At 41.8% G+C, this 19,235-nt stretch overlaps 1 protein-coding gene across 1 annotated transcript in view; it reads left to right on the forward strand.

Moving 5' to 3' along the window:
- Window positions 1-445: 445 nt before the first annotated feature.
- ACACA (acetyl-CoA carboxylase alpha) overlaps window positions 446-19,235 on the forward strand; it is a 290,659-nt gene continuing 271,869 nt past the window's right edge. Inside the window, exons 1-5 of the mRNA XM_075264375.1 lie at window positions 446-616; window positions 3,776-4,018; window positions 14,822-14,954; window positions 15,054-15,192; window positions 17,572-17,681. Coding sequence (XP_075120476.1) covers window positions 3,792-4,018; window positions 14,822-14,954; window positions 15,054-15,192; window positions 17,572-17,681 — 609 coding nt within the window. The 5' untranslated portion in view covers window positions 446-616; window positions 3,776-3,791. The remainder of the gene's footprint in view (window positions 617-3,775; window positions 4,019-14,821; window positions 14,955-15,053; window positions 15,193-17,571; window positions 17,682-19,235) is intronic.

Consider the following 19,235-nt stretch of genomic DNA (forward strand, 5'->3'; position numbering starts at 1 on the left):
CCCCTTAAAGGATAAATCCACTAACACAAGTACACTGTAATAACACCATGGAAATGCTTGGAGATACTGGAGAAGGGGAAGTAGTACAGGCTTATGTCTCCACTACCACACTTCACATGTGCTTCACACCCTGACCAGCAGGTCCTACAACCCCGGGCACATTCATCAGACACATGAACTACAGTAACCTTTCCAGCAGACGCCACACGTCACCGGCAGTCAGTGAATGGAGAGCTCACACTGCTCCGACACATACCGCACATTGTGGAAGCCGAGCGGTGACAGCACCCACTCCGCCCCCGCCCTCGTGTCGTCACCGGGACCCTCGCTTGCAGCACTCGTACCATGCATTAGGGCACCGCCCCTTCGCCTTCCTATTGGTCAGTAGGACGCTGGCCTAGTTGGTCGGTTCCCGGGGCGGGGCTGTGAGGTGAACGCTCTGAGGTAACCCTGATCACACCACTTTTCTCCTGAGCCTGGCAGGCGGAGGGGCGTGGCCTGCTGTGGACAGGGGCCGGCCGAGTGGGATAACCTGGATTCAGACGCTGCATTGAGCATCCTTGGTTTCATTGGCCGCTGAGTTGTTGTTGCAGGGGACGCTTGTAGAACTCCGCAGGTGAGTGTGCCCGTGAGAGGGAAGTACATGTCATGAATGAAGTAGGCCACGTACCGGAGGATTACTGCAGGCTTGTAGTGTGTATGCACTGTGTATGGCACACGCCGCTCATCCCTTCATACTTAGAGCCGGTGGATGGAGGTGCAGATACATGTATAGGTATATGTACACACTAATAGACGCGAGCACATGGCGACAGCTTCTTCTCCATCATCAGTCACGCCCGCTCGCCATGGACGTCAGGTGCAATGTGACTTACTGAGGCATTGATGCTCCCAAATACACAGAAGCTGTACATAGTGCTAAATATACAATGTCTGACTCAGAACAGGGGTGGATGGGGTACACAGTGAGTGTGTGCAAAGCCCATAGAAACACAAACCTATATATATATATATATATATATATATATATATATATATATATATGTTACTGATGTGTGTGTGATATGTCATCGTGTTAGAGGAGAGACCTGACAGCAAACTACTGACACATATGCGACTCCACCATAGTTGTCCATACATTTACTGTAGGATTATTGCTTTCTGGGTATGGGGTATTCTAATAAGCCCCTATTAGAAGCCTGACCTAGCCCTAGGTATAGGTTACAGTCCATTGATGGGATTTATTACGGTAACTTTCTGCTTGTTTGTGGACAAGGACTTCAGAAGTTGTAAGTTTTTTTTGTGCACAGTTGAAACCCCAGCCCACTAGAAGATGGATGTAGTCCTGAAGCTCCTGGCCTTTGTAAATTAGTCTGTTGGATTTTTTATGACTTTTTTAGCTACTCTGCTTTTCTTAAGATGAGTATGGTCAGATGTGACTATAGGCATCAGTGTACAGGACCCGTCTAGCAATGAGAAGTAGTCCTTCTACTGTTTACTATTCGGGGATGTGGAGTTCATAGGCTAAACATCCAACTTTATAAGCGCTGACAACCATGGTCAGACAGATGCAGTAAAATGTCTCTAAAGTAAAAAAAAAAAAAAAAGGCAGTGATTGAATTACTATACAAGTAAATCAGCAACAATCTATACATCTAATAAAAGTGGTTCCATAGGTGGGGCTTGTGTCAGACACTTACGGCATATCCTGTCCATATGCTATATATGACTTTTGTGAGAAGACTCCTTTACTTATACAATCTTGATAACTGTATAATATAACTTAAAATAATGAACCTTTTTTTTTTTTGACGTCTTATTTTGAGTTGGTAACTTTCTAACCATTCTGCCTCTGATCACTATTGCATATGGAATAAAGTAGTAGGGAAATTTGAGTTTTTATGAGAAGAAAACATTGGGGGAAAATGTCTCTACAATGTGATATAAAAAATATATGTGAAAGATGTCTTGTGTATATAATGTAATACCACTCATGCTATGTTCACACTTGTGTTCGGGTTTCCATTCGTGGGATCTGCTTATAAAAGTGGTTACCCGCAGACATTTTGCCAAAAATCTAACTTTTCTTGGTCTGGCAAAATGATAGACACCAAAAACAGATACCCAATGCATTCCATCATAGTCAGTGGGATGTGTTGGGGTCCTCAATTGGACATATCAGTTGTGGTTGAAAAAAACATCAAGTTCAACCAGGGGATGGGAAAGGGCATGACACTCTATGCATTTCCATATCCATCAATGCTATTTTTCTTTAAAAAGTCATCTCAGTCTTTTGAATCGATCAGCTGTGACTTCTGTGACCAGCACCTGGGGTAGGCTATTCCATAGATTTGCAGTAATTCACAGTCCTTACAGTGATGACGCTTTATCAACTATACTATATTTTTTTCTCCATACAGAGGGACTGCCCCCTTGTCTGTTGAGGGAATTTTACATGGAACAGCTGTTCCCTATATTCCTTTTATGGATCATTCATATATTTATACAGGTTTATCATATCTCCTCTTAAACACCTCTTCTTTGCACTAAACAAATTTGACTCCCTTAATGTCTCCTCATAACTGAGGTACTACATTCCCCTTATTAGTTTTATGGCCCTCCCGTGAACCTTTTCCAACTCATCCTTTCTATGAACTGGTTCCCAGAACTACACTGCATAACCCAGATGAGGCTGTACCATTGATTTATAAAGTAGTAATATTACATCTCTGTCCCGTGAGTCTGTACCCCTTTTAATACATGACAATATCCTGCTGGCTTTAGAAGCAGCTGATTGACATTACATGCTGTAGTCTATACTCTACAAGCACACTCAGGTCCTTCTCCACCAGCGTAACTCCCCCTAGTTGAATTTATATACTGTTACACCTGTAACCCTTACGCTGAGTTCACACCAGCGCCTGAACTCCGTTTTCAGGTTTCCATCTTCTGCATGCAGAAGACAGAAACCCGTCATGCCGAGTCCGGCCGTGAGCGCCGGTGAGTGTTTCATGCGCTCCGCGTCGAAACCAGTTTTTTTAAAACCGGACACAGAGTACTGCATGAATGGGCTTGAAACATGCTGGCAGGTTTCTGTCTCCTGCCCCTGTTTTGTGCAGGAAACGGAAACCTGCAGAACGGAGTACGGGCGCAGATGTGAATGAGCTCTTACTAGTTACACAGTATGCTGTGCATAATGACTATGGAGAGTAGTACCCTTTGGATAGATTTAATGACTGTCGCGGTGCTTTGTTAGTGGCGACTGCTGGGAGGACGTTTATACGTGTAATCTTATGAATTGGTGCTAGTTTATTTAAGGTTCGGTTATTATGATTATTGTTATTAATATTTTATTATCAATTTTAATTCATTAAATTATTCTACTTTATTTAACCCTATAATGCATGCTTTGCAGCCTATATTATTGAAACTCATAGTGTGTCTTATTTATAATTTGATTTGATATACATATTTATTTATAGTTGGGGGAATGAATTGTGGTGTGTATTTCCATGTATCATATTTACGTTTCTCATTCTCGTGGGTTTCTAAAGGATGACTTTTTATGTACTTTGTTTCTTCCTCTATATTTTGCATATTATTGTTTCTTCCTTACTGTATTTCATAAACTGGGAGCTGATCCACTGTTTTGTGCGATGATTTGTAAAATGCTTACTGTGAGAACCAGACTGTACCCTTCAGTATTTGGTTTTCTTGCACTTGGTGTACCAATGTTTTACAGCGTCTAATGTATGTCTTGCTTTTCTTTACGAAGCTGTCTGGCAGAAAATATGGAAGAATCTACACCTAACTTGAAAATGTTGGATTTGAATCATCATTCCCGCTTCATTATTGGGTCTGTATCGGAGGACAACTCTGAGGATGAAATTAGCTCTATGGTAAAAGTTGACCTTCTGCAAGAAAAGGACCGTTCATCTTCCCCAGCTTCTGTATCCTCAGACACTCTTTCTGACATGGGGTTATCAAGCTATCAAGAAAACCTTGCGCTCCAGATGCGGTATGTTTACATCACACTATTTTATTTCGCTTATTGGCATACTGACAGCATAAAGCTTAGAGGAGTTCTTTATCTTCTGGACCACACAAAGTTTCACTGCTGACAGGAAAGAGTCATGTCACTTTGTTCTGTACAGTTTGTGACTATAAGGGCTAGTTCACACAGAGTTTTTTTTGCAGGCGGATATTGACGTGGAATCCTCCTCAAAATCCGCCTGCAATAAAAGCTCCTATTCATTTCAATGGGAGCCATTCACTTTTTTTCCCCAATAGCGATTTTTCTTTGCCCAGCTAGCGGGAAAAATAAGTGACATGCCCTTTCTTTCTGTGGATTCCGCGGCACTAGCCTCACTACTGATTAGCCCATTCATTCGGGTCTAATCAGGAGCAGGATGCTGCAACGGGATCCCGGTGCACTGCATATCCTCGGCATACCCTTGTAGCTAACCACGTGGAGAATTCACACAGCGTTAACCATTTCCACTGTGTAAACATACCCTAAATACTTTTGTGTTCAAAAATGATAATTAGAAAAGTAATATTTTTATTGATTAACCACAAAAAAATTGTATTTGCAAACCTTTGGTGCAGAGGAGCCAAACCTGCTGATTTTGTATGTGATTATATGTATTCTAATACGTATTAGGGAGTTAGCCAATGTTGAATTTAACTTGCCTGATCCTTTATTGTTAAAGAGGACCTTTCACCATATCTGGGCACAGGCAGTGTTATATACTGCCAGAAAGCTGACAGTGCGCTGAATTCAGCGCACTGTCGGCTTTCCCGATCCGTGCCCGGTGTAAAGCGCTATCGGTCCCGGTACCGTAGCGCTTTACAGTCAGAAGGGCGTTTCTGACCATTAGCCAGAGACGTCCTTCTGCCTCGTGGCGCCAATCGTGCTGTGCTGTGGAGCCGGGAGGAACGCCCCCTCCCTCTCCTGATAATGCTAGTCTACGGACAAGCTGTGTGAGCAGAGGGAGGGGGCGTTCCTCCCCGCTCCACAGCACAGCACGATTGGTGCCGCGAGGCAGAAGGACGTCTCTGGCCAATGGTCAGAAACGCCCTTCTGACCATAGAAGAGCTACGGTACTGGACCGTAAGCTCTTCACACCGGGCACAGATCGGGAAAGCCGACAGTGCGCTGAATTCAGCGCACTGTCAGCTTTCTGGCAGTATATAGAACTGCCTGTGCCCGGACATGGTGAAAGGTCCTCTTTAAGAGATGATGATTGGTGATAGCCACTAACTCCCTTGTCCCCCCATTTAAAACTTATGCTTTCTCTGCCAAATGTAGTATGTGTGGAGGAAGTCAGCTGTAGGCCAGTGAGTATCTCTCAAGTATATGGCAACCTTAACTCCACCTTCAGAGAGGGATTACCAGGTTTCTAACATTGATGGCCTATCCTTAGGATAGGTCTTCAATATTAGATCTACGGGTGTCCGACATATAGGGTTACAGCTATGATGGGATTGTTATAGTGGGTGTAATCTATCTTGACCTGGAGTGTTGCTCACATTTATTCTGTTTAGTTTGGCTTGGACAACTTCTATGTATATCCAGTTTAGTACAGTATATTGGTTGATGTATTACCAGCATTGGTGACAACATCAACTACTCCCTGTTCTTCTGTATACGCAAAGCTAAAGAACCCATTTAGTAGCTCTGCTTTTTCTTGATCCCTTATGACCAACTCTCCATTACTATTATTTACTTATTTTTTGGAATTTTTATATTTAAAGAATTTTTTGGGATTAGTTTTGCTTTTTATATCCACCTGTAATTCATTATGTTTTTTAGCGGATTTTAGTTCCTTTTTACATATTGTATTAAAGAGGACCTTTCATGTCCTCTGGCACCTGCGGTTTTATATACCATAAAAAAAGCTGACAGTGCACTGAATTCTTCGGCTTTCCCATTATGTGCCCCTGGTGAAGAGCTATTGATGCTGTTATCGAAGGGTGTTTCTGACAGTCTGTGAGGAACGCCCCTCCTGACAGTAGAGTCCATAGCACTATACTGTGAGGGGGAGTTCCTTACTGCCCGGCAATGACGCTGAGCGGTGAAGGATATCCCCCTGCCTCCTGACAGTACTCGTCCATAGACTAGTACTGGGGGCGTTCCTCACCGCTCAGCGTCATCGCACAGACTGTCAGAAACACCCTTCTGACATTGATGAACTACAGTAACGGGACCAATAGCTTTTCAGCAGGGGCACATAACGGGTATAAATCCACAGGTGCCTGAGGACCTGAAAGGTCCTCTTTAAGTGCTTTGTAATTCTGAAAGGCTACAGCTGACTCTTCAGATTTATGTTTAAGTGCCTGTTTTTTAAATTGTTTATTACCCTTTTAACCATATCTGTAAGCCATGAGGGGTTTAATTTGAGAAACTTATTCTTGTTCCTGATGGTACATCTTGCTATATACTTGCTCAATGTAGATTTCAATGTTTCACACTTATCCTCTTAATCACTATTTGACAATAGCTGCTACCAGTCTATATCCTGAAGTGCAGCCCTTAACCTGGGAAAATTGTTCTTTTTAAAATTAAGGAATTTTGCCCTCCCGTGCACTTAGCCCCTCCTCCCTCCCCCCTGAGAGCAGCAGATACATCACTTGACTTTTGACCAGATAAGTCAAGGGATGTGTCAACAAAGAAATGAATAAAGTAAGATAGTGGACAAACAAAGCAGTTTTGCTGAAGCAGTGTATTTAGGAAAAGTCTTACATCCACATTAACAAGCAGTATAGATAGGATCCTTGTGATGGGACAACCCCTTTAAGCAATTCCAGCCACAAGGATTCCACATCCTCACAGTCTTCAACCACATTTACCTGACTTTCATGATACTTCTGACATACATTCACACTCCGCCTGCTTTTCTTTTAGCTCTGTCTTTGTGAAAGAGTGTAAAACCCGGAATGTTTGCAGCCCAGTGCCTCAAGCTCCCCCAGTTTGCTCACTAGACTTCTGGCATTTGTGAAAACACACTTCATATTGCTGTCCATGTTCACACCTTCATTACCAGAAATGTGCCTTCCTGATGGCCAGATTTGTGTATACTGTTTGGTTGTAATTTATGGATCTTCCTATCAACTATTCTAATCCCCCCACCACAATCCACTTCTCCACCCAGCACGATAGCCTGGCCCCTCTTTGACCTATCTATCCTATATCTGCCTGGCCCTCCCCCTGCGTTCCTAGTTTAAATTTTACGCCACCGCCTGTAGAATTCTCTCCCTCAGTACAGCAGGTGCAAGTTATTTTGTACCCCAGTGAAAAGTAATTCCGGTGCTCTAGAAACCTAAACCCTTCTTTCCTGCACCAAAATTTGAGGCATGCATCTAACTCGCTAAGCTTCCTTCCTTTCCTGTGTAGTGCATGGCACAGGCAGTATTCCAGAGAATTCAATCCTGGATCTCCATCCCTTCAGCTTGGACCCTAGTTCTCTTAAATTATTCTTAAGGAGCCTCCGCCTACCACTTAGTCTGTCATTAGTACTCACATGGACCATGGGGTTCTGCCCAGCAATTTGTCCACTCTTTTCATCACATGCCGATTTCTGGAACCAGGGAGACCACAAACCATTCAGTTGAGGCAATCTTAGCAACAAATTATTTTATCTGTCTTGATTATAGAATTCCCTATGACCACTAACTGACTTGCCCTACCTTCACTATCGCCCCCCTCTGAGTGCTAGCTTGGACTGTCCTCTCTGCTGTTAGGGAGAGCAAAATCTGCTAGGGTTCCCAAGTTGGGTATTGATGTGAGGATATCAGTATCAGAAATGGCAGGACTGGGGCAACACGGTGGCTCAGTGGTTAGCACTGCAGCCTTACAGCGCTGGAGTCCTAGGTTTGAATCCTGGAACAACATCTGCAAGGAGTTTGTATGTTTTCCCTGTGTTTATGTGGATTTCCTCCCATTCTCCAAAGACATACTAATAGGAAGAAAAAAAATGTACATTGTGATCCCTATATGGGGCTCGCAATCTACATTAAAAACAAAAAAAAAGAAAGAAATGGCAGCACTAGCAGATATTGCTCTTCCTGATATCCTCACATCATGACTCAACTTGGGAATTTAGTTTGAATGAACAGAAACAGGAGTAGCCTTCTTTTTATTGCATACCCTTCCACCCACTCTCCCTTAATTTACCTAGCTCCTTACCTGGTCTTCCTGATGTCTCTCCAGCTCTCCAACCTTTATATGTAACACACTGACTGCTTGCTGCACTAACACTCGTGCAGCTGCTGAAATCTGCTTGGACGTATCAGTATGTCCTTGCAGAAAAAAGATGTAAAAAGCCAATGGGAGGTCTAGAAATAGTTAAAGGGTACTTGAGTTGAACAATGGAACTTAGAAATCATGTTAGAATGTCTGACCCTTATAAAGTGTTTATTTATTCTTATTTTTCTAGGGATGACATTTTGCTTCCACCTTGACCTGCAGTTCACTCAGAGCAAGGATGGGGGTTCATAGTATGGACCACTGTCATTAGTTTACTCAGTAACTCTACCTATGAGGTTTAGGAGTGTGCCTTATACAACTGTTTATGCATTCTACATTTTCATGCTAGTTATAGCACTGTCTGGATGGATCTTACATATGTTATGTATATAATGATAATGCTTGTGTTCTTACACATTCATGATCTTTTCACAAGCTTCTCTCTCATCTTATGCCCATGCGGAGTTAGAAGAGTTAACTACTTTACATGTCTTTTCCCTGCTCCATCTGTTATCACAGGCACAGATCTCTGCAATGATAAATCTGAGTCATTCTATCCAGTAAGGAGATGCTAGTAGATACAGAGCAGTGCACAAGAGCTGAGGAGATAACAACATTTGGAGAGATTATGCCTGTGAAGCCACCCACCTACCTATTTCCTACATACCCATCTCAGCAGCCTCTTTTGCTAAGGCTTATTTTACTTAGTAGCAGCTAGTGGGCAGCAGATTTAAAAAATCTAATAGTACTGTGAGAGCGATGGAACGTGGTAACAGTGACACTCCTCCTGCATTTGGAAGAGTATTGAGGGGTGAGGGTTCTTAAGAGACATGTATAGCAGCAGCCGATTCAGCTTGTTGTACCTGCAGGTATATGTGAAATACAGCCTGCCCCGAGCACTCACAATACAGGAAATAACTGCCCTCACTGGCTTACAGTGCCCTGCACATCACACACCCTGTTCACATATCTGCACCACTATGCACATCATCTATATAACTACCGCACTGTGTATATTATAAGTGAGGACTGCACTGGATATATAAAGAGGAGTATACAATCTATGCAGCACTGACTGTACTCATGGCTATCCTTTTTTTTTTTTTTTTCAAGTAATTTTTTTTGAAGATTTTTTTCAGATTACAGCAAAGTAACAATCTGTTTAAAGCAACAGTCTTGAACAGTAAAGTTAAATGCACATATATTCTAAAGAGAACGTATGATAGGTAACAGGTAACATAACAGTGCTCAGAGTTTAAACGTAACAGTTAATGAAACGCAAGGGTCCAGATTGGATATGCAAAGTCTAATCTATATTCAAAAGTGATGTATAAGTTCCAACGTCAGTATAGAACATCGGCAACAAACCAAAAATGGGAGTGAAGGTGTGTGTGGGGGGGAGGTGGAGAGGAAATAAGATATTTAGAGAGGTCTAGGCAAGACAGGAGCGGACCAGAACACAAGGGAGATCGTGGAATTAGTAATGGTGAGCAAAAGGAAGAAATGAAAGAGAAATGTAGAGGTTGAGTCTGGAACAGACTACCTCCTGGAAAGGACCTCACAGGTCATCCATTACCTAGCACAATTGAGCCATGGGGTCCATGTCTGGAGGAACTTGTCATGTGTCCGAGACGTCCAGCTCAGAAGCTCCTCAAGACGGGCAATCTGATCAACTTTGTTCTCCCAATGTGCGACCTAGGGAGGGCCAGTTTGAAGCCGATGAAGTGGTATCAACGTTCTTGCTGCAGGGTTTAGAGGGTTTGGAAGCTTAGAGGGTTTGTTTTCTGCAGTAGGTGCTGAAAGAAAGATCATGGCTGATGTCAAAATGCGGATATCCTAAGGATCGGATGATATCCCTGATTTCCAGACAGAAGGGTTGAATAAGTGAACATTCCCACCAAATATGTTTGTAGGAACCAACGGACTGGAAGCATCTCCAACATGAGTCCGTTTGGCTCAGCCCATGCTTATGAAGCCATGTCGGGGTGTGGTACCATCTAGAGAATAGTTTGTAATAAGACTCTTGAATTCTAAGGCATCTCGATGGGCCATGTGAGAGACTAGCGATTGCATCAACTTCCAAAGGCTTATTGTAACGATAATTGCATCAACTACATGCAGGCTTATTGTAACGAATTGGGTCAACATATCTGTGAAGAATTCTCGAAATCCTCCTCAGTAGGAACTTTCCGGATTGTAAAGCTTTTTCAAATTCTGTCAGTCTATCTCTAAGAGGGAAGGAGGTCTTGAGGGATTGTAGTACGGATTCCAAATGACGTCGGTGAAGAAAAGACAGTGAGAGTCCAGGACATTTCCCTATGATTTCATTTGTCGACAAGAGACCAGAGGAACTAACAATATCCTTCAGTGTGAGAGAGTTAAGTTTAGTCCACATGTTGTGGTATGGCGACCCATCTACATTCAGTAAACTAGGTAAAAGTCCTAATGGTAAAAGGGGGAAAGGGAGGGGAGCCAGTTCTCCACCTAGGTCAGACCAAACCGATCTTGCGCCTTATAGTAAAGGATTGGTATGAAGCTCCGTAAACGGTTTGTGTTTGGGAAGCCACAACACCGAGAGTGGCGTAAGGAGACTGCCCGTCTCCAGGCAGTGTAGTGGGAATGAGGACCTCAACGGAGCCACTAGTTCCATCCACTAGGCCAGTTGGATCGCCCTATAGTTTTGAGGATATCAGGTAATCCGATACCACCAGAATGTTTTCTCTCTGTGAGTGTATTCCAGGAGATTCTGGGTCTCTTTCCTCTCCAAATAAATCTCGTAAGTATGCTACAGATTGATGCAAAGTACGTTGTGGCTAAAGCAATTGGGAGCATTAGCATTTTATAAAGAATCTTTGGCAAGATGTAAGTTTGAATAAGGCTCTTCCGACCAAACCACGAAAGGGGTAAGGTTTGGAACTTGGTCAAGGATTTGGATATCTCCCCTAAGAGAGGAACGAAGTTGAGTTTATAAAGGTCTACGACGCTCGAGGACAGATTGATACCTAAGTATTTCAAGCTCCCTGTAGTCCAAACAAAAGGCGAGTCCACTTTCAGTTTGTCCACTCTGTGAGGTGGGAGTGTCACGTTGAGGACCTCCGACTTGGAGAGATTGGCTTTATAGCCAGAGATCTTCCCATACTTCGTTATTACATCAACTAGCGCCGGCAATCCCTCTTCCGGGTTTGTCACAACGAACAGGATATCATCCGCAAATGCTGTGGATTGTATGACTTGGTCACCTAGGGACAGGCCTTGAATCCGGTTATCTTGTCGGACCGCCTGAAGGAACGTTTCCAACACTAGAATGAAAAGTGTCAGCGATAACGGGCAACCCTTCTTTGTGCCGATCGAAATAGTAAAGCTATCAGATAGGGTACCGTTTATCCTAATTCTCGCAGATGGACAGGAATATAGAGTAAAAATGGCTTGGATAAACGGTGTAGGCATTCCAAATTTCTCGAGAGAAGCTCTCATGTAACTCCAATCAACTCTGTCGAACACCTTTTCGGCGTCTATGTCCAACAGCATGAGGGGTCTATTTGTAAGGTGAGCCAAGTAAAGAAGGGGAAGTAATTTGGCAGTATTATGTCGGCCTTCTCTCCCCAGTACAAATCCAGACTGCTCAGAGTTAATTCCGGAACGAGAGTTTTTAGGCGTTTGGAGATGATCTTAGCTCAAATCTTTACATCTACGTTGAGTAGAGAGATCGGGCGATAGTTCCCGCATAAGGCGGCATCTTTACCCTCCTTGGGAATGAGAGTTATATGAGCCTCTTGGGCAGACGAACTCCCTTTAGTAGGGCAGTACATGACAATAGTTGGGGGGTTAGGCCCTTCTGGAATTTCTTATAGTAAAAAACTGGCAAACCATTCGGACCCGGGCTCTTACCGACTGGAAAACTAAGTATGGCTTCGTTAATTTCTTTCACAGAAACAGGATCCATGAGAAAGTCCACATCGTTTCTTGTCAATTTAGGAAGAGACAGATGGTCTAGAAAATTAGCTATCAGAGTGTTTTTGTGATCTTCCAGAAATTGTTGACTTTCTTGACTCAAGTTGTATAGTGAGGAATAGAATTAAACAAACTCTGTGGCGATATCCGGTGTATCAGTGAGGATTCTTCCAGTGCGAGATTTGACTTGGTGGATAAAGGACTTGGTCTTTTCTTTCTTAATCAAGCTTGACCTCATTCTGCTCCCTCTGTCACCGTGAGCGTATATAAGCTTCTGAAAGTGCAGATGATTCTTGGCTGCTTTCCTATTGACGACGTCCAGTAACTTAGAGCGCAGAGATTCTAGTTCCATCTGCAATGCGGCCACTTTGGTCGTCTTGTGCAAATGCTCAATTCCAGCGATCCGGTCCAGGAGGTCATCTATCTCCTTCTGTTGTGCTCGTTTAGTTTTGGAAGCGAGAGAAATGTTCTTTCTGGAGTTTTCTCATCTCACCCACCTTAGTAGTGTGGGTGAGATGTACACCCCCTCCATTACCTGACCAGCCATCGGCTTACAACCAATAATGAGAACGGCTGACAATAAATAGGGCAGAAAAATGTAGCACACTTAGTACACTGCACAAATTTGTGCTATCCCCACACATGTTTATCAGACATGCCCACAAACGACCACTTGTGATTAACAAACAATATGTGATTCATTTAGCATATCACAAAATTATTATAGACAGGATTTGTACTAGACCATCAGGGGCCAAAAAATAAAAAAAATTGTGGGTCAGGTGAATCATCTTTAAGAAAAATTAAACGGGCCCACTTACTGTAGGTTTGTATATTATTGGGATATTTGCATGAGGTCACACACATAATGTTAAGGGAGAACACTGTGTATAATAGGCCATGGTAGATCTTGAACACATAATAATAATAATAATAATAATAATAATAATACATAGTGACTGGCTAATACCATAATACTACAATGATCATACTGCAAATTATTGTTGGAATGAAAACAACAAAACCAGCTTACCTATCATACACAGGGATAATACCACTGAGTTTAAAGGGATCCTATTCTACAAATCCTTTTTTTTTATGAGTAACACGTCGGAATAGCCTTAAGAAAGGCTATTCTTCTCCTACCTTTCATTGTCTTCTCCGCACCGCCGTTCCGTAGGAATCCCGGTTCTTGTCGGTATGCAAATGAGTTCTATTGCAGCACTGAGGGCGTCCCTAATGCTACGAAAGAACTCTTTCCAGCGCTGCCTCCATCTTCGTCAGCAGCGTCCTCTTCGTCCTCTTCTTTCGGCGGTGCCTTGTAACTTCTAGGCCTCGGGCAGAGCAGACTGCGCATTGCCACAGACCACGAGAAAATGGCCACCTACAATACTGTGCAAGCGGCCATTTTCTCGTGACCTGTGGGCATGCGCAGTCTGCTCTGCCCGCATACCATAGGTTCACTAGTACAGGCATACACTGTGTGCTGATTGCTGAAGGACCTGTGATGATGTTTTTTTTTTTTTTTTTTTTTTTTTTTTTTTTTTTTTAATGTAGATTGTGAGCCCCACATAGAGCTCACAATGTACATTTTTCCCTATCAGTATGTCTTTGGAGTATGGGATGGAAATCCATGCAAACACGGGGAGAACATACAAACTCCTTGCAGATGGTTTTTTTGCCCTTGGCTGGATTTGAACACCAGGACTCCAGCGCTGCAAGGCTGCAGTGCTAACCACTGAGCCACCGTGTGGCCCCCCTGTGATGATGTCTTGTGATGTTGGGAGTCAGCCTTAAAAATCCAGAGTATTATACATCACCTAGAAGAAAGTCTAAAAGGTGAGAGCTGCTAAAGGTGAGAGAAGGAGGGGTAGGAGCAGACACATCAGTCAATAATGGCAGTGGGGGAGGGGCAGACACACACTAGGAAAGAGTGGACAACCCTGATTGTAAGAATTGTTTTTTCCCTTTAGTTTACTGTCAACAATCGCACATTCTTGCACCAAGGATTTGACTGACCCATTACATAATATTCTGAGGAAAGCTTGATCTGTAGGAAGTCCCCAATGCTTGTCCACTAAATGCTTTTTTTTTTTTTTCCAATGTAATTACTTTTTTGGTGTTTTCTGCAAACAATTATAATTACAATTTTGTGTAATTTTCTTATCTTGGGGTGCATTCACGTGGAGTAACGTGCCGCGTGACCTGGTACATATACGCCGCGTTATTTGGCCACAAAATAACGCGGCGTTTACGATCCACGCTCCCATTGAAATCAATGGGAGCGTATACGGCCCGCAAAATCTCACACGGCATATACATGCCAGATCACGTGGCACGTTACTCCATGTGAATGGGCCCTTGCTTGGCAATTTTGAAATAAACTTGTAAAAGTTATTTATTTGAATTCCTCCATGTGATTTGCACATGGCCCTAGAAGGCCCGGGTTATGTAAAAGTGTAGATTTCTAACGTCATGCATTCTAGTGTTAAGAACTTGAATTGGTGGAGATGGTGAAAGGTCTTCTTTAAGTCCAGGCTATCTCTTTGCTGGAATTTTTTTAAAATTGATTTTAATGTTGCTTTCTTATTGGGACATGTTTAATTTTTGGTTTGTTTACAGGCCTAGCATGTCTGGATTGCACCTAGTCAAGCAAGGACGTGAACGTAAAAAAATAGATTTGCAGAGGGATTTCACTGTGGCTTCTCCAGCAGAATTTGTCACAAGATTTGGAGGAAATAAAGTTATTGAAAAGGTATATTAATTGTGATATTGTTGTTTTGCATTACTCAATTTTTTTGCAGATATATACATCACAATGACATGTTTGGATACTTTTTGTATTGTACAACAGGTGCTTATTGCTAATAATGGTATTGCAGCTGTCAAATGCATGAGATCAATCAGACGCTGGTCCTATGAGATGTTCCGAAATGAAAGAGCAATTCGATTTGTTGTTATGGTAACGCCTGAAGACTTGAAAGCAAATGCGGGTACGTTTCTCTGTTTTATTCATTAATGTATTATGTTTTTTTCTTTTGTAGTTAAGCTGATGTTTTGCAGATATATCTTTAACTAACATCCACCAAAAGCAATAATACATGGTGGGCATCACAACCAAAAAAATACACTACCAAAATATAAGTCCTACAAAATAGCAATTTTTTTGCCAACAAGTAAAACATGTAAAAATACTTGAAAAAGTAAGCCAAGTTAGTTTAATTCATCCTAGTCATCTCCATAATATAAGACGGCCCATCTAGTGCATCTCAATATATTGTCAATGGCTGTGAACAATTAAACCTACAAAGCAACTGGACAAAATAACAAAAAAAAACAAACAAACCCATTAACTGTGTGCCAATAAACATCATAAAAAGTTGCATTATACTAAACAGTTTGTATCCATACTAATCCAAAGATCCAGAAACTTGGAGTGACATCTCGTGTATAGCCGTAAAGGCTTCCTCTGAGATATTAACCCCTTCCCGACATGCGCCGTAATAGTACGGCGCGTGTCGGGTCTGTAACTATGGCGACCGCCTCATAGCCGCCGGGTGTCTACTGCTTTAAGCAGTAGACAACCGGCTCTAATGCCTCCGATCGGTCCCCAGAACATTCTTTTTTAAGTTATTATTTTAAAACGGGGGGGGTAGTTTAATTTAACTTTTACAGTGCCTGAATAGCCTTTTTAAAGGCTATGCACGCATATGTGGGGCTCTAGCAGCATGATTTTGCTGATAGAGCCCCTTTAAATACAGGATTGCGCACTCATTGCCTAATTTGTTGAATATCCCGCAGTGTGCTGTTATACCATTCAGGCACATGTAGGCATCATGTTGATAAACAGCCCTATATTACATAGCTGACTCCAGTCATGCTATATTAAATTAAAAAAAAACTTGTTAGGCCGTGTAGTCTCACCGATTTGCTGTCTTGTTCCTCCAATGGACCAGAACAGCAATAGAGCTGACACTACTTTGATCTTAACATTACACAGTTGATCTCATTCATGATACAATGAATACCAATATTATAAGTGATAAATATGATATTATACCTGTCTATCTAAAGTGTACCAATCAAAATAGACCTGATAAAATGTATAATAATCAATTAGAAGAAAAAAATAGAAGAAAATAAAGTTCCCTGAGTCTGGTATGTAATGTGATAGGCCATTGAAGCTATCTAAAACATAAATATCTGATAAATGTAAGGATCACATGGATTTAAATTGCCCATACATGTATAAATTCCATAGATATGTCACTGATGACACCACATATCCAACGCTACATAAGGCGAAATCCCAAGATTTTTTTTCTTTTCTCATGATTATTTTATTCACTAAAGTAGAACCATTGCTTTCTCCTATTCTACAATGTAAATAAATAGAGATAATCTTCTATATTGACTATCAACATGCCCCAACAGATAAATTCATAACCCTGATATTCTTTCAAAAAAATGTGGTAAGGGTCTTGTCTAAGGCCAAATCTAAACATACCAATGCAGTTGTGGACAGATAATGTTGAATCCTACTTACCTCTTGGCTTGTTTGTCCTATGTAAATCTTAATATAAAAAACAAAAAACTTGAAAGTCTTCAGTAGATGATACTTTTTTTAATGGCTAAATCATAATGATGACAGATTATAACGTTTCGAAGCTCTCGGCTTCTTCAGATATATGTTAATCTTAGTACTATAAAGCTTTGTTCACATCTACGTTGGAGTTTCCAATGCAAATCGTTCCTGCACGCATGGCTTTTTTGTGCGCCGCTTTCAGTTTAAATATCGTGGACACCCTATGGACCCTATTATAGTCAATGGGGTCCATCAGGCTCCATATGTATCCACAATTTTAGCAGTCCACCTGTCCGGTGCAGATTTGAACTTGGACTAACTTGTTCAGTTCTTCTCCAGTATCTTTTCCCATTCAATTCCACTTTGTTTGCATCAAACATACATTAACAAAACTTCATTTTGAAAACAAACAAAAACAAAATTTAAAGGGGAAGTTTTTAATGGAACTAGAACTAGAACTTGCTATTTCTCGGACCGATTTCATGGATCTCTCAATAGATTCATGTGTTTAAGGATCCCCATAGATTAACTACATCCAAGCTACTCTTCTACTGAAACAGGATTCTGGAAGTTATAAGTGACATAGTAGACCAGTAACAAAACTAGCTCTCTGCATTCTTACGTAGGTCTACTGTAGTTGTGGTCCGAAATAAAGGGTCAAATAGTACATCATGAACTAAGATCCTGGTACAAAAGTAGCAAAAAAAAAAAAATGTAGTTATTAGTAAAATTAAATACTCCATTTAAATTTTATGTATGACATATGTAATGTTTTTTTCTATTTCAGAATATATTAAAATGGCAGACCATTATGTACCTGTTCCTGGAGGTCCGAACAATAATAATTATGCCAATGTAGAGCTCATTCTTGATATTGCTAAAAGGATTCCAGTACAGGTAATATTGTGCCCATAACTTTTTTTTTTTCTTTTTTTTATTTCCACATATGGGGAAGACTAGAGCGTCTTTTTTGTGGGTCCAAGTGTACTTTTTATTTATATCAATTTGAGGAATGTCTATTGCTTTGTTCACTTTTTGTTTAAATTTTTATCATAGGCGAAAAAGTAAACTAAAACAGAGGTTTGGCACTTTTGATTTTTCTTACTATGGAGTTCATTGTATGGAAAAAATATATTTATAGATTTTTAGGCCAGGTGTTTTTGGACACAGTGATACCTAAGGTGTATGTGTTTCACGGTATTTAAGTTCTTTAATATTTTTTTTAGGGAAAGGGGGTGATTTTATTTATTTATATAATTTTTTTTTTTTTGTTTAAATACTTCATTTATTAGAGGGAATGCTAACACCAGACATTCTTGGGAGCCTTCCATAGGTGCCTGGCTGTCACATTGAAGGATCTCTAGCCCCAGAGTTTGTTCCAGGTGCTGGAGATCCTAGCCAAAAAAGCGCACGGAAAATGGCACATTTGTTAGCTTTGACTGAGGCGCCAGGGGCATTACCCTCTGCGATCATTGTGGGCATTAGCGATGACTCTGCTATACAATACAGTATAGACCCGGCAGTTATGGCGGCTGCTCAGATTCTAAGCGGCTGCAATATATACATTCCCAACTGGTCAGGAAGGGGTTAAAGTGTAGCTATCAATAGAATTTTGTAAATATCTGAAACCTATTTTGCATCTCTCCCACAACTAAAGTTTTTATTTCCTGTCAGTAAATGGGAGACATCATCTGTCAGTCAGACATTACAATGTCTTTGCCTTTGTGCCAGACATTATGTGAAACTTATTGTATGAGCAAAGTGGGAGCTGTGTATATCTGAGCACAGTTCTATTGTACTAGTATCTTCTAGAGACATGCTGTTTGGGTCTGCACATTTAAAGGTAACCTGTCACCAGAACACAGTATATCCACCAGCTCTAGAGATAGTTCAGCGTCATCTGAATCAAACTGTGTTTTCCCCTTGTAAATCCGTGCCTTCATTGCTGAGGCAACATTTTTTGTTTGTTCTATATTTCAATGAGTTCTTTGAAGCCATGAGAACAATGCTGTATACCGTATTTTACGGACTATAAGGCGCACTGGACTATAAGCCGCATTGCCCATGAGCGCCTTATAGTCCGTCTCGGTTCATATATAAGGCGCACCGGACTATAAGCCGCAGTCCGGTGCGCGTTATATGTTATTGAAAGCGGCGGCAGGCAGACTTTGCCAGCGGCCGCTTAACCCCCCGCGTGCCAGCCGCTTCTGTTGGAAGCGCTCGGCAGGCGAGGAGGGGCTCTATCAGCAAAATCATGCTGATAGAGCCCAACCGTAAAAGTTAGATTAAACTACCCCCCCCGTTTTAAAATAAAAGTCTGAAACAGAATGTGAAACTTACCGAGCGGTGCAGGGTGGGCGGGCATTCAGGCCTCCTCTTCCTCCGATGTTCCGTCCTCCTCCTCCGCCGCCCGCTAACTGATAATGGCCTGGGCGCATGCGCAGTAGCCGT

The sequence above is a fragment of the Leptodactylus fuscus genome, chromosome 2 (genome assembly GCF_031893055.1).
Source record: "Leptodactylus fuscus isolate aLepFus1 chromosome 2, aLepFus1.hap2, whole genome shotgun sequence".
Taxonomy (NCBI): Eukaryota; Metazoa; Chordata; class Amphibia; order Anura; family Leptodactylidae; genus Leptodactylus; species Leptodactylus fuscus.